Source organism: Pseudochaenichthys georgianus, chromosome 16 (assembly GCF_902827115.2).
Source record: "Pseudochaenichthys georgianus chromosome 16, fPseGeo1.2, whole genome shotgun sequence".
Classification (NCBI taxonomy): domain Eukaryota; kingdom Metazoa; phylum Chordata; class Actinopteri; order Perciformes; family Channichthyidae; genus Pseudochaenichthys; species Pseudochaenichthys georgianus.
This window is the reverse complement of record NC_047518.2, coordinates 35,241,860-35,261,855: the sequence shown is the minus strand read 5'-3', so window position 1 is coordinate 35,261,855 and position 19,996 is coordinate 35,241,860. Positions and strand designations below refer to the sequence as shown.

Genomic DNA, 19,996 nt, shown 5'->3' with positions numbered 1-19,996 from the left:
TATTTTATTTTATTTATTGGGGTCTACAACAGATGATACAAATGTTTGTGTCAGTAAATGTGTGGCGGTGGTGTTTGTGAAAATAACGGGGCCAGAGCTGCTGTCAGACGAACAGCTGTGCGGCGTCATCACAAACGGACGTCTCTTCACGTGACGCTCCGGAGGAAAGGACGTCCCATTGCTCTTAAAACTAATTTCACCGCTTCTAGTGGTTTCCTTAGAGGCTTCTCAATTCTTAAATTTCCCCTCCTCGACTCCCCTCCTCGAGACTTAGTCCCGCCCACAGAAGATGCGAGCGGAGGACCGAGGAGGGGAACCGAGGAGAGAGGAGGGGAAGCAGCAGACGTTTAAAGAAATGAGAACTCCTCTCCTCTGAGCGGTCATTTTAAAGAGACGTCCGTTCATTATTACGTGGCAACAGCTGCATCAGCTGTCGAGTGTTTTGTCATAGTGCTGTATTTTATAATCTCTGTTAGATCAGCTGAACAATGTTCCCCCACATATTTACTTTGAATTCATTGAGAGTGCGGTATAATGAGACAATAACAGGCTACAGATGCGGACACACACACACAAATATATTTATATAAATATATACAATTTAAAGTATGAGAGCACTCTCATAATAACGTAACACAATCAGAGACTGGATATATCCCCCCCCCCCCCCCTCTCTGGTCGCTGAAATGGGGAATTGAAATTACGGGCCAAAAGTTGTATTTACAAGTATTACAAGTAAGCAGAGGACACCAAACCAACTGAGACCCGTCTGTCCGCCGCATCTACGCACTGTACAACACACACCTACACACTGTACCACACACACACCTACACACTGTACCACACACACCTACAGCTCCTAAAGCATAATCAGGCTACAGTCGTTGTGTATTTTATTATGTGAAGCACTAAATGGTCTTAGAAAAATATCGACTCTTTGTTTGTAGATATCTACTAAACTAAAGCAAATAAAGAGAGTGGCCTGTTATACTGAGTGATATATATTATTCACACTGCTCTGCTTTATGCAGGACCTCACAGCTGTTCTCACTGTAAACATCGCGACGCGATGAAAGCAGTTTCTAAAATAATATCCAGGGGTTGCATGCAGAGCTGTCATTGGCTGAGATAAGTCCGGCCGTGCGTCACGCCTCCACCGTTCCCGGAAATGCATCCGCGGAGGAGCCGGAGAGGAACCATCAGTGTATCCTCGGTTATAGCTCCTCCAGAGAGCCTCCTCGACGCTCGATGCTCGGTCCTCGGTGTGCATTTAGAGAAATTAGATGTCCTTCAAAATGGCGCGCTGAAATTCATTTCCGGGTCACTACCGGAGGACCGAGGAGTCGAGGAGTCGAGGAGTCGAGGAGGGGAAATTTGAGTATTGAGAAGCGTCTCTTGCGTCTCTCCATGCTTCCCTGGTAGGAGGGACTAGTCACAGGGAAACGACGCAAGTGAGGGACGCAAGGAATCCATTTAACCGAAGTGAGAAGGGCCCCCTGTCACCCCAGGTCTGGAGCTTTGTCCTGATGGGCTGCAGTAGGTTAGCTTCAGCAGACCTGAGGCGACGGGTGGGGTTGTGTCGTTGGATGAGGTCACAGAGGCAAGGTTGTTGAGGGCTTTGAAAGTGAAAAGTAATATTTTAAAGTCAATGCGGTGTTTGATGTGATCATATAATAATTAAAGGTAGCTGCTTTCACAAAGCAAGAGTATGTCGTTAGATATAAAAACAATACTGGATTCAGATTTTAAATACCAACCGTCCTCAAGATTGTAATTGTAGAATAACTCAAAATCCCAGACAAAATACAAACAGCTTGACCTCAGTGTCCTCGGTTGTATCTGGCCCACAGTTCTTCTTGCCCTGCAGGGCAGGAAGTGTATTGGTGGTTTGAACATTTCCGTACAGTATAGGAGTATTGTTTTAAAGACATTTCAGATTTAAAGACATGTGAAAACCAGACATCTGAGCACTTGAGTGAACATACAACTAAAGCTTGATTCTCCACTCTCCTGCTTGAAATAAAGTATTAGGGACACATTTGAACAATGCAATAATATATGGGCTCAGAACAGTCTCATAATACACACATGCACACAGAAGGATTCAAACTTGTATTTCCGGATCCATACTTGTGTTTTTCAAATGTATTCCGTTTCATATACATGTAAATAAAATCCAAATACAGAAAAAAGCATATGTATTTTTGATCCTCACTTATTAGTTTCCCGTTTAAATCCCCTGAACCTACAAACACAAACAGCTTTCTGTGCACGGATCGCTTTGCATTCGTGTGTGGGTTTTTTGAGACTCCCCTGACGGGCAGCCGATTCGTACTTGTAATTTTTTCTATCTATAGCCAATCAGATGTCTCCTTCATTCTAAGCCAATCACATGAGCCCCACGAGGGTAAGATTACTTCATATACGCATTTTGCGCAGTCCGGTCAGCTCGCTAAACAGAGGGCGGAGCATCAGATCATGCAGAGCAGCGTGTCTCCATCAGACTCAGCAGCTGATCTGATCTCTCTCTCGCGTCCGGTTACACTTCACTCGCGTTTATGTCCATATCGATCAGATCTAGCTCTCCTGATCGGCCTTTATAGAGAGCACCGATCAAACTATTAAGAGTGAATATCGGCCGATAATGCCCGGCGGGGCTCCCCCCGTTAACAGGTCAATGTCGAGCACTGGCGTCGTAGTGCACTGATCGATTAGGCTAAGCTAACCTAACAGACATAAATAAAGCAGCTGTATTCGCCATACAGGAAACACACATTTAAAACGGTTTTGCCTGCCGTGTTTGTGTACACAAGCATTCATCAATGGTTTGGAAAGTGGCGCTACCTTAATAATATAAAGGCTTGTATTTGCCATAGACTGGTATTTGCGTGCATTTCCTGTTCGGAAAGTGGTGCTGTACTGAGAGTGGAGGGTGTCCTGAGATTAACGCCTGCAGGCAGGCTCCATGGAGCTGTCAGCTCCGGACAGCGCAAAATGCGTACATGAAGCGCTACGTCATGAACGCAAGAAATCTACCCTCGTGGGGGCGCGCTCATGTGATTGGCTTAGAATTGAGGAGACATCTGATTGGCTATAGATAGAAATAATTACAAGTACGAATCGGCTGACCGTCAGGGGAGTCTCAAAAAACCCACACACGAATGCACAGCGATCCGTGCACAGAAAGCTGTTTGTGTTTGCAGGTTCAGAGGATTTAAACGGAAAACAAATATGTGAGGATCAAAAATACACATGTATAACTTTTTTCTGTATTTGGATTTTATTTACATGTATATGAAACGGAATACATTTGTGTGTGCATTGAAAAACACAAGTGTGGATCCGGAAATACAAGTGTGAATCCTTTTGCGGATCATGAAATACAAGTGTGAATCCTTTTGCGGATCATGAAATACAAGTGTGAATCCTTCTGTGCGCATGTGTGTATTATGACACTATTCTGAGCCCATAATAATAACTTCACTATACAGCCTTGTGTGATTGTTTATTTATTTTTTTAGTTTAATTATATTTCCTTTTTCAGCAGCTATTGTTTCAACAGTTTCATAGGTGTAGGGAATAAGGTACCAGCACTGGGTCTGAATTTATGGGGTTAATCTGACATGTTTTTTCTTGTTTCTAAGTTGTTAAAGACGTGTGTCTTTAACTAGTCAGTTGTTCAGTTATGGGTGTGTACATTCCAGGTAACTCATACTTCTTTTTGTATGTCACTGTGCCTCTGATGGGAAACAGAAAATACAGAAATAGACTTGTCAAGAAAAGAGAAACAACGTTTTGGATTGGTTTGCCAGTCTTACAGAAGATCTCTGATATATCATATGTGCCAACTTTGGCTGATTGGTGTGAAACAGTTTCTACTCTCTTATCACCCACTTCACTTTGTGTGGGTGTGTTTCACAACGCATGTCAGACTATTCACATTAAATCATTTACACATTCACTGCTGTTATTGTCTACACCAGTGGTTCTCAAATGCGTACGCGGACCCCTAAGGGTACGTTGGAGTACTGCAGGGGGTACGTGAGATTTATTTTATGTTAATGAAAAAAAAAACGTAATTAATGCATTTAAACAAACTACTAATAGTAGATTAACTACTTTCTTCAAAAGTGTACAGTAATTCTGGATAATAAAATGGGAAAAATAAACGGGGTGCTCTCTTTTCCTCTCCCTCTCCTGACAGCCCGTCAGTCTCGTGCAGCTCGCTGAACCTGTAATAAGTGACCCGACAGTAAAGAATAAATATATGTATAACCAGATTAGATAAACTAGCTAAGTGTGTTAGGTCTAACTCTAGTGTATTTTCCTCGGCTCAACGGTCCGTCACAGCGGACGGAGCTGTGATCATGCAGAGCTGCGTGTTCTCCGTCAGCAGCAGCAGCAGCAGCAGCAGCAGCAGCAGCAGCTGATCTGATCTCTCTCTCTCTCTCTCTCTCTCTCTCTCTCTCGTCCGGTTGGTTTGCCATGAACTTAGTGATGGATTGTAAACATTTGCAATTTAGCATTTAAGTGTTTCTCAGTTACAAGGTTGTTGTTTTAATAAATCAGACACTGATCACCATCAGCGCTGTACTGTACCTCTTTATATAGGCATTTTTTCCCTACCCCTTGTTTTTGCGCTGATCAGGGGGTACTTGGCTGAATTTTTTTTCAAAGGGGTACATTATTTAAAAAAGTTTGAGAACCACTGGTCTACAGTATATGCTGTGTGGAAAGAAATTGCACTGTAAACACAACTGTTATTTTCAATATATGTTTTATGGCTGTCCTTTGTAAAAAAAAGAAAAGGGCCTTTGCAATCAGTCAAATATGGAGTCATGTCCCCCTCATAGTGTCTGTTCTGTATTACCTACTGCAGCCTTTTGACCATGGTTTCCATACATAGCTGACTCTTGACGCGAACATCCCCCTTTCAAAGGTTGCTGTGCTTTAGGGAGTGTCAGTCCCTGCAGCTGTGAGAACGGCTTGCTGACGGTGAATGTGTTGCACAACTCGTTATGACGTTTTAAACAAGGTACAAGGCCCATGGACTTATAAACGGGTCAATCTTTCACGACCGTTTTTTTTTTTTATTATCCAGACTTTGACCTGCAGACTACCATTACACCAATTTAACGGGCATAGTACCAATGTCCCCGGACTGTATGTTTCAAAAGGCAAGATTGTGTAAGTGACTGTAACAAGAACACAATAACATTTCAATATGTATGAACAACAAAGTAACTATAGTCGCTTAATAAAGAGGCCCAATTAAAAGCTTTACAATGATTTGAGAACAGATAATGCTCAAATTGATTGTGACTTAAAATGTACTGTGGGGTAAACAGGCCTTGTGTGTATGCCCTGCTCTAAGTTTCTGATATTTTTCTATAGTAAGTCCCACACACATTTGCTCTCCATGATACTGGAGTCCATTGTAAAACCTTTTGAGGTGTTGTGGCTCTCAGGGTTGATTCAAGAAAACATCAAGGGGAGGAATGTTCCCACCTAATAACCCCCAATGACTTGCCCACATGTTGCCACAGATTTATGACGCTCTGTGAAGTTTATTTGGTAATATTTAAACATTAAATTGGGCTTTTGTATCCAAGCTCACACTTGGTTAAAGCACAAATGGCAATGACATCATAGCCTACTGTAGCCAGTATCTATTGTCACAAAAAAAATTGCTTTTAACACCAAGAAATTAACATGGGTAAGAATCTAAAATAATGTAACAACTCTCATAGTTGGAACATTGAAAGGAGGGCTAAATGAATTGTTTTAATATGGTGTAGCCTATGGGTTTTTTTGTTAAGGAAGAGGGCAGAGACATGGGGGATGGGCAGCTCTCACAGTCAATGGTTAATGTGTATCATTACAGCCTGTTGCAGCTGTTTCTAAAGCAGCACAAGTTTAACCAACGCTAGCGGAAACGGTGGAACAATTAATCCGTTTACTGTAACAGATATGGAAATTAGCCTATGCTACTTCATACAATGTAAACCCTGGAGGTTGTTTACCTTCTTATTTCAGCGAAAGCTCGACAAAACACAAGACTGAACAACAGAAAATCACTTCATATGATGTTATATGAGAGCCTATACACATTTCCTATGTATGATTGCGTAAAAGCGGAAATGTTTTGGTGTTTTCAGGCAGTTGTTCTCTATTATTTTCTCACTTCTCTCGCAGGAAATACCCGAGCTCCAACAAAGGAAAGGAGAGGGTGGTCACCGATTGACGTCACCCGTCTGGCAACAGGCGTGAATGCGTCTCGTTGTCTCTTCTGTGATTGGTCGTTCGGTTGGAACTCGACGTGTGATTGGTCAGATATCGGTTGAGAACGAGCTACATATATCTGCTGAAGATTCCATTTTGTTGCAATTCAGACGGAGTCGGGAGAGAAGAGGTGACCTACAGCCACTTTGAACACCACCTAAGTTTCGAGGGAGACGGGATTTGTAGGAAACATAGCTTGCTGTGCCTCTTACACATAGTCCGTCGAGGGGTTTCTAAAGGCTGGTCGCACATTTTCTCGGACGAAGGGCTTCTTTACCACCAAAGCCTGAGGAAGTCGGTAAGAGAAGCTGTTTTTGTGCCTCGTCGCCATATTGAGCTCGCAGTCTCTTTGTTTTGATTTGGTGCCAAAGCGGTGTGACAGATACGTTATTAACTTAACCCATGTTACTACTACTACATTTTAGTTACTTTAATCGAGATATTTGAAAACAAAACATATATTTTTATCCGGAAAATCTCCGACACAAAGACGGCTGGCCGGACAAAGCGTCCCCAGGCTAGAGGCACACAAACAAACGTGTCGCAGTTTGCATATCTAACGGTTTGTTGTGATACTTGGACAGTTTTTAGAATATTTTATAATGACAATGTTTCTAAAGAAACGTAGGTAACCTGTTTTGTTGTTAATTGTCTTTTGCAGTGCTTGATTTAATGACGCACTCTTAAAATGCACGTCTTCTCCTTTTCAAAACAATTACATGAGCAAAACACAAAGTGTATTTAGCATCTAACTGACATTTTCTCCTAAAGGTTACGGCTTCTTGGAGAAGCATTGTGTGCCGAGGTGAATTGATGTTCAGCTCGGTTCGACAGGAAAACAACGCTCATTGGCACATGACAACTTCAGACCTTGTTGGACACAGACGTACAGCGAGAAGTAGACAGAGACCTACTTCGAGGACCTGGGGCCCGGTTGGAGGTGAACGGTTGAAGAGAGAGCTTTGCTTCCCCAACTTTCTGACAACAAAGAGGTGAGCTGGGGTTGTTTTGATCTGGGCTGTGGGGGAGGGGCGACGCCGAACAGGCTGTCTAGTGTTACTGCACGTACCGCCTGTGCTTGTTTTCATTGAGATGTGCTGTGGGTGGGTGGGTGGATTAGACTATTTTGCATTAAATTCATATATTTAGTGCAAACCGTTGCCAGTGATGTAAACTAATAATATTTTCTTATCATAGGTGACAGTAGTGCAGCAATATGGGAGGTGGAGAGAGATACAACATTCCAGTTTCCCACCCCGAGCGTGCTCTGCCCAAGAAGAACCATCAACTTGGCCGGGCTAAGCAGAGAAGCCGTGACCAGAGCGGAGCAGCAGCATCTGCCGGAGGGACAGGGGGTCTTCACCATCATGGCCACCGCCGGAGTGACAAAGGCTTAGCCTACCACAGGTCTCCAGAGGCGCGGCAGGCCGCGTCCGCCGAGAAGAACACTTCTGTTCGCTTTGCCGCCAACTATGATCAGAACTGGGAGGGTGCAGTGTCTCACCTCAACACGCTCCTGGCCACACAGGGAAGTCCAAGCTACGCTGGGCCTAAGTTCAGCGAGCCACCCCTGCCCAGTGTATTGCCCAAACCCCCCAGCCACTGGGTGTCCTTCCCAATGGGATCCTGTGACAACAGGGAGATGATGGCCTTCCAGCTCAAAAGTCTCCTCAAGGTGCAGGCCTGAGGAGGGGTGCCCAGGCTCGATTGAAAAGCCAATATATGAACTGGGACTCTTTTGAGGGCTCCCACCCACCAGGAACACCTCAGTGCTGTAATACTTTTAGCTGTTTTTAGATTGACACCAGTGTTAGATTGTATTTGCAGTAATGTTTACTGTGAATCTTTTTTCCACACATAAATTTTAAAACTAATATTTCCAGATATTGCAGCCTTGGAGCCTTGCTGGTCGGTAATGCCTTTAGTGGAGTCAGTTTCTGTGACTAATGACGAACTGGATATCCCTTATTTCTATTTTTGTTTTGTTCTTTTTAATGTTGGCTATTAAGCGGATTCAGTGTGTTTCCCCTTCTAAACAAGTGTTATAATATAGGTCAGGTAAATTCCCATCACTTTTACAGTCCATTTCTGTGGACAGACATGCTTTTTCATTTACAAAGTTTTTTGATCAGCCTTTAGGGGTCCTGTCTTAAGCTTCCGGTGCTAAAGCAAACTCACATTTGTAGCATTTCTTGATTAGGGTTCACCTTCTTTTCTTTAATGTATCGCAATCCTTGTTTGGGATGGAAAAGGCACTTGACTGCAATTCTGCAGGGAAAAAAAGCTATCTTACTGGAGGTAATGCACTGTCTAGTACAGGTCAAAGGTATAACCTCAAACTGAAAGATAAAAGAGACCATGGCACACAGGCCTTGGACTATTGGCTCCTGTACCTTTTTTATTGCGCTGTGCGCACATGCACTACAGGAGCTGATCTTGTCTAAGGCCAGAACACTCTATCATAGCATTATTTTGTACAAGTCCTTTATTGTTGTGGTTGGAAGATGTATGAAGAACTGTGTGTAACCAAAGCAATGTTTTCGCTGTATTTTTTTTTTTCTCCCCTTTTTGGGGGACATCCTCCTGACATGTGGTCGGCATTGTTGCCCTTGCCACTTTAACCTTTCAAGCCCGAGAGGTGAATGGGTAAGACTCCCTGTGGTCACTTCTACTGTTAATCTGTTCCAATCATTCATGTGGTTGCTCCTCAGTCTCTGCCTTTTCAGGACAGTGCTGCAGCTCCAACATGCGGAAGAGGGCCAGGCTTAGTTGTGGGACTGTTGAGTTTCACTCTCTCAAGTCATGTGAAATGGTCCTGTTGGCTGCATGCATTAGAAAGCAAGCTAAGGCAGAACTGAGGAAGGTTTCTGAAGTGAAGTGGCTGCAGGGACTCTGTGAGGCAGGAGGCTGGTGTTTATGTTTACAAAATAGGTCTCAGTGGATGACCAGTCCATTATCAACAGCCACTCTGCCTCTTGCCTCTGCGTCTTGTTTGCCCTCTTGCACTGCAATCACACTAGTTTTTAATAAGTTACAGACAAAGATGCTATTGAAAAGATGGAGGCGTAATTGACTATCTCCCGATGGATTCTCTATTTTTGTGATTCAACCCTCAATGAGGCTCTCTTTGCTTTCCCCTTGCAGAATTGGAGCTGTTTATGGCCAGTCTAAAGAAAACAAAACAAAGTATGAGAGCTTGTTAATGTGTTTAAGAGCAATGTAAATAATATGTAAAAAGTACTTGTAGCATATGTACATTTGCAGGCCAAATTTGAGGCCTGTTTGACAAAAAGTATTTTTAGTAATAACACTGAATGTATAAGACATGCTAAGGACGTGTCTTGACTTCAATGTCTTGACTTCAATACTGAAGAATATTTTTGTTAAAAAAACTGCATATAGCATTTCTCAGTACCCCTGCACTGTTATCTTTCCAGAGATCTTGCACATGTTTTTTATTGTTTTGTATTAAACAGTGTAGGGTGAACTATGCTTTGTGCAAAAAGTAAAACTGCAAAATGTAAATTTGATCGTAGAGGAGACTTGCCTGTGTATGAACTCGAGTTCTGAATGTGCTTACAATATGTAAGCGTGATGCTTTTAATCTCGAGTTGACCTGTTTGTGCCTAAGTTGAAATCCATGCTGAAACTGAATACTTGCATTAGGTGGCATTGCCACACGATGACCAAAATGTTTTCATCTGAACCATCTTCAGTTCTCCGCTGCTCTTCCGCCAGCTGACAACTGAACGTGGCCCCATAATGTTTAAGTTGTACTTTATATTGGTTGTTCATGTAAATGTTTAATTTCTTGCCCTGATTGAGTTGTGCATGGCAGTCTCCTCATTCTAAATTTGAAAATATTGAATTGGCTGTTAATTTGTCCCTTTTGAAATGTCACTGAATATGGAAAAGAAAAATGCCCCGTTTAAAATTGGTATGAATTAGTGTTTGAAAAAGCAAACTAATGCACTCTGTGAATTGAAAACAAATTTTACAAAAAAGAAGAAATAAATCCCTTTCCCTTCCCCCCTACCTCTGTCTGTGAATATTTTCTTTGGAGTGAACACTTGTGTCTAGGGTGTGTTGTACAATAGACATTTGCGCAAGGAACCCTCTCTACTTTCAATCGGGGGTGTCCAAACTTTTTTCCCCCGAGGGCCACATACAGAAAAAATACGAAGGGCTGGGCCACTCACTAGAGGTATTCTGCCTCATACATTATGTTCTAAATCCATCAAATGGAGGTAGATTGCTTGTTACTTGAATATGCTTTAAGATAAACGGCAGCCTACCTCACAGCTCTCCATAGGGTTTAATTCATTTTAGCAGCTCATTCTTTAAAACGGGAGCCTCAGATTGCTTATAATAGGGAGGGTATATTTCAAGCAACAACTAAGTTATTGGGCTTCTTTCTTATCAACTTAGATTAAAAAAAAAAAAACTTAATGAAAAATTAGCTTATTTAAGCACGTTTCCTTTGTGGGCCATATTTCATTATACTTTTTAATCTGCTGAGGGCCGATTCAAAATGGCCGGCGGGCTGTAGTTTGGACACCCCTGCTTTAAATTCTTAAAGAGTTCCTTTAAAAAAAAAAAACAACAGATTCTCTATTGACAGTTTATTGACAAATTATACCAAGTAAACTAGGATGGCCGTATAAGGAACACTTGAAAAATTCAACTGACGGTACATCTTGTTCAAACTAAGTTCTAGGTAATGGCACAAGGTAGCATCCATTACAGCTACTACAGTATACAGCTTTCCTGCTGTATAATGGCGGGAACAACATATTTGGTAAATACTGGTAAGCTGGGTCTGAAGTTGTATCTTTATTTATTCTAACACGCCACATGGAGACGGGCATATGCATATTAACACATGTATGAACATAAACATTGGGTAACCCAAAGTACAAAAATATTATTGGCAACGCCAAACTGTAACATCTTTATTAACCAATAGCATCCCACATTACAAGTCCAAAAAAACAAAACCTGCTGGGGTTTCCATGAAATTATTTAAAAACAAAAAGCTTTTCACTAAAAAAATATCTCAACTCCTTATACTCTGCGTCCCACCTTTGGCAACAGACCGAAATGTGATGAAACAAAAACAAACGGACACTCTCGTTATCATAGCAGAACAGAACGTCCTCGGACACAGATGATCAGGGCTCTGGGGGGACAGACAGTCAGTGGCCTCCAGACTTGCGTCCGGCCCAGGATCTGGAGCGAGAGCGGGAGCGGGACACGGAGCGAGAGAGGGAGCGGGATGGAGAGCGGCCCACAGGCTGCTTGTGGGAGCTGGAGGTGGGGTGGAAGTCCTCGGCTGGGCTGTGGGACCTCGACTGGCTCTTCTTACCTTTGGCCATAGGTCTGGGGGGGGGAGGGGAGCGGGTCGCAGAGCGGCTGCGTGGGCCTGCTTCATGGTGTGTCCGGTGGTGCTCACGAGGGGGACCTCTGTGCCTAGTGGGATTAACAGTACATTTTAATAATAACAAAGGTGCATTTTTAACAGACTGAAAGATGATAGATTACCTGTCATTTTCACGGCTTCTGCTCCGTCTGTGTCGACTGTAGGAACGAGATCTAAAGAGAAAACAAAAACATTTCATTTTCTTCATTGATTAAAAAATTGATTAAATGGGTCCTTGTAATATACATAGCAACATAACAGTTTATACCATCTCCAGGGGCTAAATAATGTTGAGTCATGTTTTAATATTCAATTTATGTTAGTTAGTGTGTTGGGGAGTAAAATAAATATCAAACCAGAGCCTAAGCTTAGCTTTTTTAAATGTTCAGAGCTTTCTTTTATTTGATGCTCGATGCTACATATAAATCAGTTTGTCCTTTAAGTAATATGGTCTGGTACCCGGCCCTAATTACTAAACGCATTGTAGGACAGAGTTGACTCTTACATTTGGATGGATCAAGGGTTGACTAAATGATAAACCTAAACAACTGAAATCACAAACATCCAACTATGTTTGACCTTTTTAGTTAAGTGATTAAGTTACTCGGTTCAATAAAGCAAAGTTGCCAACTCACTCTCTCGGGCTCTCAGACCACCGAGGTCTGCGCTCATGTGAGGGGCTCCGTGACCTGCGCCGCTCATTGCTGCGGCTCCGGGACCGCCTGCGACGTCTGTCTCGATCATCGTCGCTACGAGGGGAATGGTCTTCCTTGGTCTTCATCTGGTTAGGGGCTGGATGAAAAGATGTGCACCAGAACATTAGGTGATTATAAACCAGACAGTTTCCAAACAATGCTAATAAAATAGGTCATCACAAAAGCTTAATGTATGCTGCTTAGATATGAATGCACATTGGTCGTACTCTTTCTGTCCCCCTGGGCGAACTGGATCTCGATCTGACGCCCACAAACCCATTTATGGTCCAGGTTGTGAAGAGCGTCCTCTGCATCCCGGACATCTTCAAATGTAGCTGTATTGTTAAGGGCTTTCATTTTGAAATGTGGAGAGTTGGGACAGAGAAGGCTGCACACATGCACAACAATTTACAATAAGGGCTGTAACACAGTTTATCTACATCAGTGCAGTGCAAAATCAGTTCATGAGAAACATTGTATTGTCTTCAGTGTGCATATAAACAACATCAAACTCAATCAATTTGTGATCTCAAATTGTGAAGACAAGACAAATATTGATGATCAGATTCGGTAGGATACAAAAACTTTGGCTTGTTACCTTTTAACCTGCTTGACCTTTGACCTTCAGCTTGATCTTTATTTTCTTGGCAGAAGAACTTGAGGTTTCCTGCTTGTCTTTGCCCAATAAACACTTTTCTTTTCCTCGCTTTGGAAGACAAATGGAAGCCTGGGTGCTCTCTTTTCTCCTCTTTGTCTTCATGCTTTTGCTCTCTTTATTTTCCCAATTCCACTATTGCTTGTCGCCTGGGTGTCTTTGGCTTGAATCTACGCTAAAACCGCCTTTCAACTTTCTTTGGTGCGGGATCTCCAGAACTGTATCTTTATCATTCTAAGGCAACAACAGAAGAAATATTGGTTAGCAATTAGATTAAATCTGAATGCAACAATTATTAGAAACAGGTAAAAATCACATAAAAAAGAACACAGTCAGGTCAGGTGTCCTTGAACCAACTGTAACCCTAAAAGTCAGATATTATATTTGACAACCCTTCTGTTAGAAAAGCACAATTTCCTGTTAAAATGAAAAGAATAAAGGATATTGAATGTAAGCAAATCCTCTTCCCCGGCGTGTATAGAAGTCAAGTGGAATGTAGACATCTACAATAGGCCCATAACGACCAAACTCACGTCGTATATCCTCTGGCCTAAGAAGGGTCATGAAATAAGCACATTTATTCTGCTGGCTGTCATATGAATTCAGCTGGAAAGCAGCGTGTACGGTAAACACAAGAGCTGGTGCCAGCAGAGCATATGACAAAACCTATTTGCTGACATATCAAATCACCTGCCCACTCAGAAGGAGGTTCCATTGTTTAAATTGTGTAATAAACCAAGCTGGCCAAATTCACAAATCCATAGCGGGTTAAAAGAGGGGGCAAAGTCACAGGGGTTAGAAAATGACCGTTGCTTAAAACTAGCGGACAAATCAATAAGTCAAACTGACTGAGGAAAAAGATAGATAAAAAGTTATAAAGTAGATTTTTCATGCAAAAACATGCTTTTTTCAGCCACTCACATGACAATTTCTACTTTAATAAAAAAAACATATAAAATGTATTTGCAATGACCAAACAAGTCATTTAAACATGTTTTGACATTTCACAGACCAAAAGATTAGTCCATCATGACAAAAACAATAGGCAGATACATTTGTAATTAAAAATAACATTTGTTTAAGCCCTACACCACTTAATCTAGACACTGTCACAATTATACACAACATTATAAGTGTGACAGTGTTTGCAGTTTTTAATCAAAATAACAGGTTATAAACATTGTTAAGGGAACATTTCAGAGAACAAACAAACAAACAAACAAACAAACAAACAAACAAACAACAAAAGGCATTATGTAGTATTACCCCTTCTCTTTGTTACATATTCCACATTTAAAATGCTCAGTAACCTAAGATGGACATGTTATTGGTCTCTGTCTCAGGTCTATTTTCTGCTGCTGCTCTCCCTGCTGACAGCCCTGGGGGCGTACATTTGAAAAGAGGTTAAAGCTGGTGGGTGAAATAAAAATAGAACCGCTGTTTAACACACACGTCACGGGCTTCACAGCACAGACACGATGTGTAGTAATGCTACATTATTAATGCATGTCCATAGTATAAATAGCTAGGCCTACGTGCTTCTTAGGGGGAGTGCCATTTACGTCACTTGCAACATCACAGTCTTTCATATTAGCATGTATTAGCATGTGTTAGCAAAACCCAGGAAACACACCTTTTTTGTCCATTGTTGATTTGCGACCCCCCCCCAACGTCAGATAGCCATTTTTGGTCATGTTTCCACACAGCATTACGTTAGCTGCTGGTCCATGCGTGCATACCGTAGGCTGAAAAAATAACAACATACCTGGAGTCATCGGCGATGTTTCTGACGAAGAGAGAAGTGTTAGGCGGTCTCAGGTACCTCGCCATGTTTGTAAAGGTCCGTTGCTTTAATTTGGCAGCCGGGAATTAGTTTACTACAGCTTTTTATTCACAAATCCGTATGCTTTACTGCAGGCTACACTAACTACGTGGTCAAAACGTTCCCTTCGTACTGCGCATGCGTAAAGCCACGAAGAGACATGCGCACCAAACAAACCCACATCCAGGATGTTGAGGTGGAAAAAGTACTCAGATCAAGTACTGTAAACGTAGAAATACCTGACTGTAGGAATACTCTGTTACGAGTAAAAGTCCTGCAATAAAAGTAAAAGTAGAATAAGTTTTGGCATCAAAATATACTATAAGTACAAAAAAAGCACTCATGCAAATAGTTTAAGAATACTGTATTATAATAATAATAATAATAATAATAATAATAATACATTTATTTTGGGGGGTGCCTTTCAAAACACCCAAGGACACCTTCCAGGGATACAGATTTACAATTTACATTTACAATTTTACCTTACAAATGAAAACAGTGGATTTAGTGAAGTATCAGCCGGGGTAAGACAAGACAAACAACAGGAAATGGACTACAAAAGGACACAATCCTTGCTTGTAAAAAGTCATGCTATCAACATTTTGCTTGAATAAAAAAGAAAAGCATTGGTATCAAAATCTCCTCACAGTACAGAATCTAAAAGTACTAATTAGGTAGAGTGGCCCATTCCAGAATAATATATATCATGTGATTTGATTATAATTATTGATGCATTCAAGTTTTATCAAAGTTGGTAAAGGTGGAGCATGTTTTAATAACTTTGTATACTGCAGTGGAGATAGTGAATATTACTCCAGGTGTAACCAAAGCCTTATTTAAGTGTTGATTATATTTCACATCATTCATCCAAATCTGCAAAGTAACTAAAGGTATTTAATAAATGTAGTGGAGAAGAATGACAAAGTAGCAAAAAAAATGCCCAAGTAAAGTACAATTACCTCAAAATCTACTTAGTAACTTTACAACACTGAATGTTGGGATAAGCATTTTCAAAGAGAGACATTTTCTCAAACAAGACGATGCAAACCACAATTATTAAGCAACAATTTTATTTAAATATACATGTGTTTCTTCACTGCAAGGTTTACATCTTTCTGCTCTTCCTGATGAGAGTTGTTGAGCCCATGGTCAGAGTCTGAAATTGGATAAGGGAGAATTAACATATTTAGTTAGAGGCTAAGAGATTCATTACATTATTGAAGCTTATGATATTTAAGGTGAAGCAGAAAAAGGTGAGTTCTGGTAATATAGGCATACCTCAATCAACTCTCCTCCTTGGAGCTCTGAGATGTGCAAGGACTTGCCCATGTTGCAGACCATTTTGCTTCCCTCCATGTTGACAGTGCACTGTGGGTCACAGGAGGAGACAATATATCACAAACCTCCCCAAAGAATACACTTGTACACTTAATCACAGCACACTTTAAGATAAATATACACTGATATTTCTACTGTAAACACAAATATGCTGACCCAAATTAGAAATAATATACATAAGCACCTTAGAAATGAAAAAGAAAACAAGAACTACAAACCTTGAGCTTCCTGCCGTCCATGGTGTTGATATCAGCCTCCTTGCCGATGGTAAAGGAGTTGGTCACAGACTTCCCAGGGGTCTTGGAGGTGACAACAAAGTCATTACCAGTTTGTTTGATCTCAGTGATTGGCTTGATGTCCTTGGCCATCTTGATAACATCTTCTGAGAGATCTGGAAAGCAAAGCAAAAGATGTGTTTAGTTAAATCCTGCACAACCTAAAATGAAGAACTGATGAGTCTTTTGGAATCAGAATGAGAATGTGTGTTCTGTGTGGTTCAATTAAGCATGTGGAAGTTGTAACAGCATTTAAATAGGCACTCTGTCTCGTTTACCCCTTATAAATATGTTGTTATACTTTATAAGCAAACAACCCTTCTTGATTTTTTATTTTCTCACCCAAGGCCCTGAGGAACGCCTCGTAGTTCTCCTGGGCGTACACCTGCCATGTTCCATTGAAGTCCATGATTTCTAGAAGATCCTACTGGGCTGGAGGCTGAAGACAACTGTGTGAATCTTAACACAATGTGGAGGATGCGACTGGAGTCATCCACCTTCTTATACAGAACGCTCTGCCCTGTCTAATGAGTAACAACCTCCTCTGTAGTAATCATTGCTGTTTGAACAACCTGGAGTTCACTTACTCCTGTTTGGACCAAACTCAGCTTTTACCAAAGATATAGTTAGATGGTCAGTTTAGTCACGTGTGTTAAAAAGCTTCCTTTATAAGAAATATGCACAGATTTTCCCATGTGCACCATACTTTGCAGTTTTGTCTTATTACATTAATTCATGTAAAGTTCCCAAAGAATGGATTTTGAAGATGTTAGCATGTGGTGTTAACATTTGAAAAAATATGAATTTAATACACTAAATGAACTTGTATGCGACCTGTATATGTACTTGTATGCGACCTGTCCTCAGAGTGTCGTTGAACCCTAACATGAGTCTACCTGACTGAGCCCCGGTATGAGGGTTAATGACACTACGGACTGTTTGCTCGGTACAATAAATAATCTCTGCTTGCAAAATCATACGCACAGAAAGCTGCACTCTACATTTTCTTCATCATAAATTGGACTAAACATTTACTTTAAGAATAGAAGGACCACATATATTTATGTTTATAAAAATACTACACAGGCAAAAGTCACTTGAATAAGCTTTATTCACAACACACACAAACAAATCATGCATATCATTCACCAATGATTCTGATTAGCTTCAGAGAGTTGCGGTTTTCATTTTGACATGTGCTTAGGAAGCAAAAACATTTCCAATACTGGTGAATAATAAAATGTACTGTACTAGCAGCACAGGTAAAGTCAAAGTCTGCAAACTGGCTCTCTGACAGCAGTTATAAAGCAACATATAGGGGTTGCTAATTAACAAATTAACTAATGTTAGCTGACATCCTAACATTAGTTACTACTGTATGAGCATACCAGACCAAGTGAGTCTGTAGCAGGATATCCTCGGAGTGTATCGAAATGATTAATTGTGCATTTTACTGAGTATGAATTCAGCTTTTCAGTTGTTAAAGGAACATAGTGCATTTTCTTTTTACAAAAGTTGCACAGAGTTACTTTAAAATAGAAACAATCTGTATATCCGACACCCATGACTTCAACTAAATGAGTTTGACTAACAGAATTTTGCAATATCCATCACAAAGTATATATTTTTATGGCACACAGTGTCTCCAGTTTAAATAATACAAAGAAAGTGTCATCTGTATGTTACCAGGATCCTATGTTCTTGATTTAAATAAACAGTGTTAGGCATTTTTTTTAGGTCTGTCAGTGCAGTTCAAATTGCAAAAGAAAAAAGGGGAAAGATGTATCAAATGCAGCTGGATGGGGAAAATCTGCCACTGTAGAGATATCAATGTCTAAAGTCAAGACAACACACACATAAGGTTTTAAGGATTATAACATTGGTACGCTTCATGCTGAAGGTGATTGATTTCCCCCCATTGACCAAGTGAAGCTTACATTGAACATTTGCCAGGGAAAAAGCACTGCTACGAACATAAAACTCATATAACGAAGGTATTTGGAGTTCGAAGACTAGGAGATTTTTTCAAAACCACAACAAAGTTCCTTAACGCTCAATAAACGTTCCTTAAACACAAAAAACAATCATCATTCCATGTCATAATCTATCCATCCATCCACCTGTATATCTGTTTGCACTATGCAAATCTCAAACTAAATCCCTCACTTCTTTTTTTTGCGTTCAAACCCCATCTCCACAGCGTGATCTGGAGGCTTCTCCCCATGCTTGAAAATGCTCACAGTAACATCAACCGTTTCAGAGCCAAAGTTGTTGCGCACAAAGATGCTGTATTTCCCAGAATCTGCCATGGTGACGTTGTGGATGGTCATGGTGCTGCACTTGGGCTCCTTTGTGATGGTGAACTGGGCCTGGTCCACAATCTCCTTGTCGTTACGAAGCCAGATGATCTCTGGGTCCGGACAACCGTCGATGAAGCATGTGAGACACAAAGTCTGAAGATAGGACAAGGAGCAGTCAAAGAAATCCAACTGGAACCACAAACTCTTCATACAATAATATCACTGCTATCTAATATCAAAGTCAACTTTATTATCAATCTTTCAGTTTGTGTGTACAGACAGAGATATCGAAATACAGTTTCCCACAATCCTGAATACAAAAACAAATATGTACAAATATGTATGTACCTATATACAGTTGCAAGAAAAAGTATGTGAACCCTTTGGATTCTCCACACATAGCGTTGTGTTTCATCTGTCCACAGAATATGTTGCCAGCAGTGCTGTGGAACATCCAGGTGCTCTTTTGCAAACTTCAAACGTGCAGCAATGTGTTTTCTGGACAGCAGTGGCTTCCTCCGTGGTGTCCTCCCATGAACTCCATTGTTGTTCAGTGTTTTACCTATCGTAGATTCGTCAACAGAGATGTCAGCATGTGCCAGAGATTTCTTTAAGTCTCTAGCTGACACTCGAGGACTCTTCTTCACCTCATTGAGCATTCTGCGCTGTGCTCTTGCAGTCATCTTTACAGGACGGCCACTCCTAGGGAGAGTAGCAACAGTGCTGAACTTTCTCCATGTATAGACACTTTGTCTTACCGTGGACTGATGAACATCAAGGCTTTGAGATACTTGTGTAACCCTTTCCAGCTTTATGCAAGTCAACAATTCTTAATGGTAGGTCTTCTGAGAGCTCTTTTGTGCGAGGCATGGTTCACATCTGGCAATGCTTCTTAAGAATAGCAAATTCAAAACTGGTGTATTTTTGATAGGGCAGGGCAGCTTTAACCAACACCTCCAATCTCGTCTCATTGATTGGACTCCAGGTCGGCTGACTCCTGACTCCAATTAGCTCTTGAAGAAGTCTTTAGCCTCGGGGTTCTCATACTTGTTCCACCCTGCACTGTGAATGTTTACATGGTGTGTTCAATAAAAACATGAACACATATAACTGTTTGTGTGGTATTAGATTAAGCAGACTGTGTGTGTCTATTGTTGTGATTTAGATGAAGATCAGAACACATTTTATGACCAACTTATGCAGAAAT

The 19,996-nt window shown here is 41.1% G+C and overlaps 4 protein-coding genes across 4 annotated transcripts in view; 1 reads left to right on the top strand and 3 right to left on the bottom strand.

Annotated features, from left to right (window-relative positions):
• Positions 1 to 6,369: 6,369 nt before the first annotated feature.
• Positions 6,370 to 10,317, top strand: pnrc2 (proline-rich nuclear receptor coactivator 2). The gene is made up of 3 exons (XM_034102106.2): positions 6,370 to 6,580; positions 7,054 to 7,274; positions 7,480 to 10,317. The coding sequence occupies exon 3, from the start codon at positions 7,499 to 7,501 to the stop codon at positions 7,967 to 7,969; it is 471 nt and encodes a 156-aa protein (XP_033957997.1). The 5' UTR covers positions 6,370 to 6,580; positions 7,054 to 7,274; positions 7,480 to 7,498; the 3' UTR covers positions 7,970 to 10,317.
• A 572-nt stretch (positions 10,318 to 10,889) lies between these two features.
• Positions 10,890 to 15,036, bottom strand: srsf10a (serine and arginine rich splicing factor 10a). The gene is made up of 6 exons (XM_034103138.2): positions 14,817 to 15,036; positions 13,497 to 13,601; positions 12,624 to 12,727; positions 12,337 to 12,493; positions 11,824 to 11,874; positions 10,890 to 11,751 (listed from the first exon to the last, which is right to left on the bottom strand). The coding sequence occupies exons 1-6, from the start codon at positions 14,879 to 14,881 to the stop codon at positions 11,478 to 11,480; spliced, it is 756 nt and encodes a 251-aa protein (XP_033959029.1). The 5' UTR covers positions 14,882 to 15,036; the 3' UTR covers positions 10,890 to 11,477.
• Positions 15,037 to 15,929: 893 nt separating this feature from the next.
• On the bottom strand, positions 15,930 to 17,019 carry fabp10a (fatty acid binding protein 10a, liver basic). The gene is made up of 4 exons (XM_034103004.2): positions 16,832 to 17,019; positions 16,433 to 16,605; positions 16,155 to 16,244; positions 15,930 to 16,032 (listed from the first exon to the last, which is right to left on the bottom strand). The coding sequence occupies exons 1-4, from the start codon at positions 16,896 to 16,898 to the stop codon at positions 15,982 to 15,984; spliced, it is 381 nt and encodes a 126-aa protein (XP_033958895.1). The 5' UTR covers positions 16,899 to 17,019; the 3' UTR covers positions 15,930 to 15,981.
• A 563-nt stretch (positions 17,020 to 17,582) lies between these two features.
• The window catches only part of myom3 (myomesin 3), a 70,717-nt gene continuing 68,303 nt past the window's right edge, over positions 17,583 to 19,996 (bottom strand). Inside the window, exon 37 of the mRNA XM_034103372.1 lies at positions 17,583 to 18,942. Coding sequence (XP_033959263.1) covers positions 18,652 to 18,942 — 291 coding nt within the window. The 3' untranslated portion in view covers positions 17,583 to 18,651. The remainder of the gene's footprint in view (positions 18,943 to 19,996) is intronic.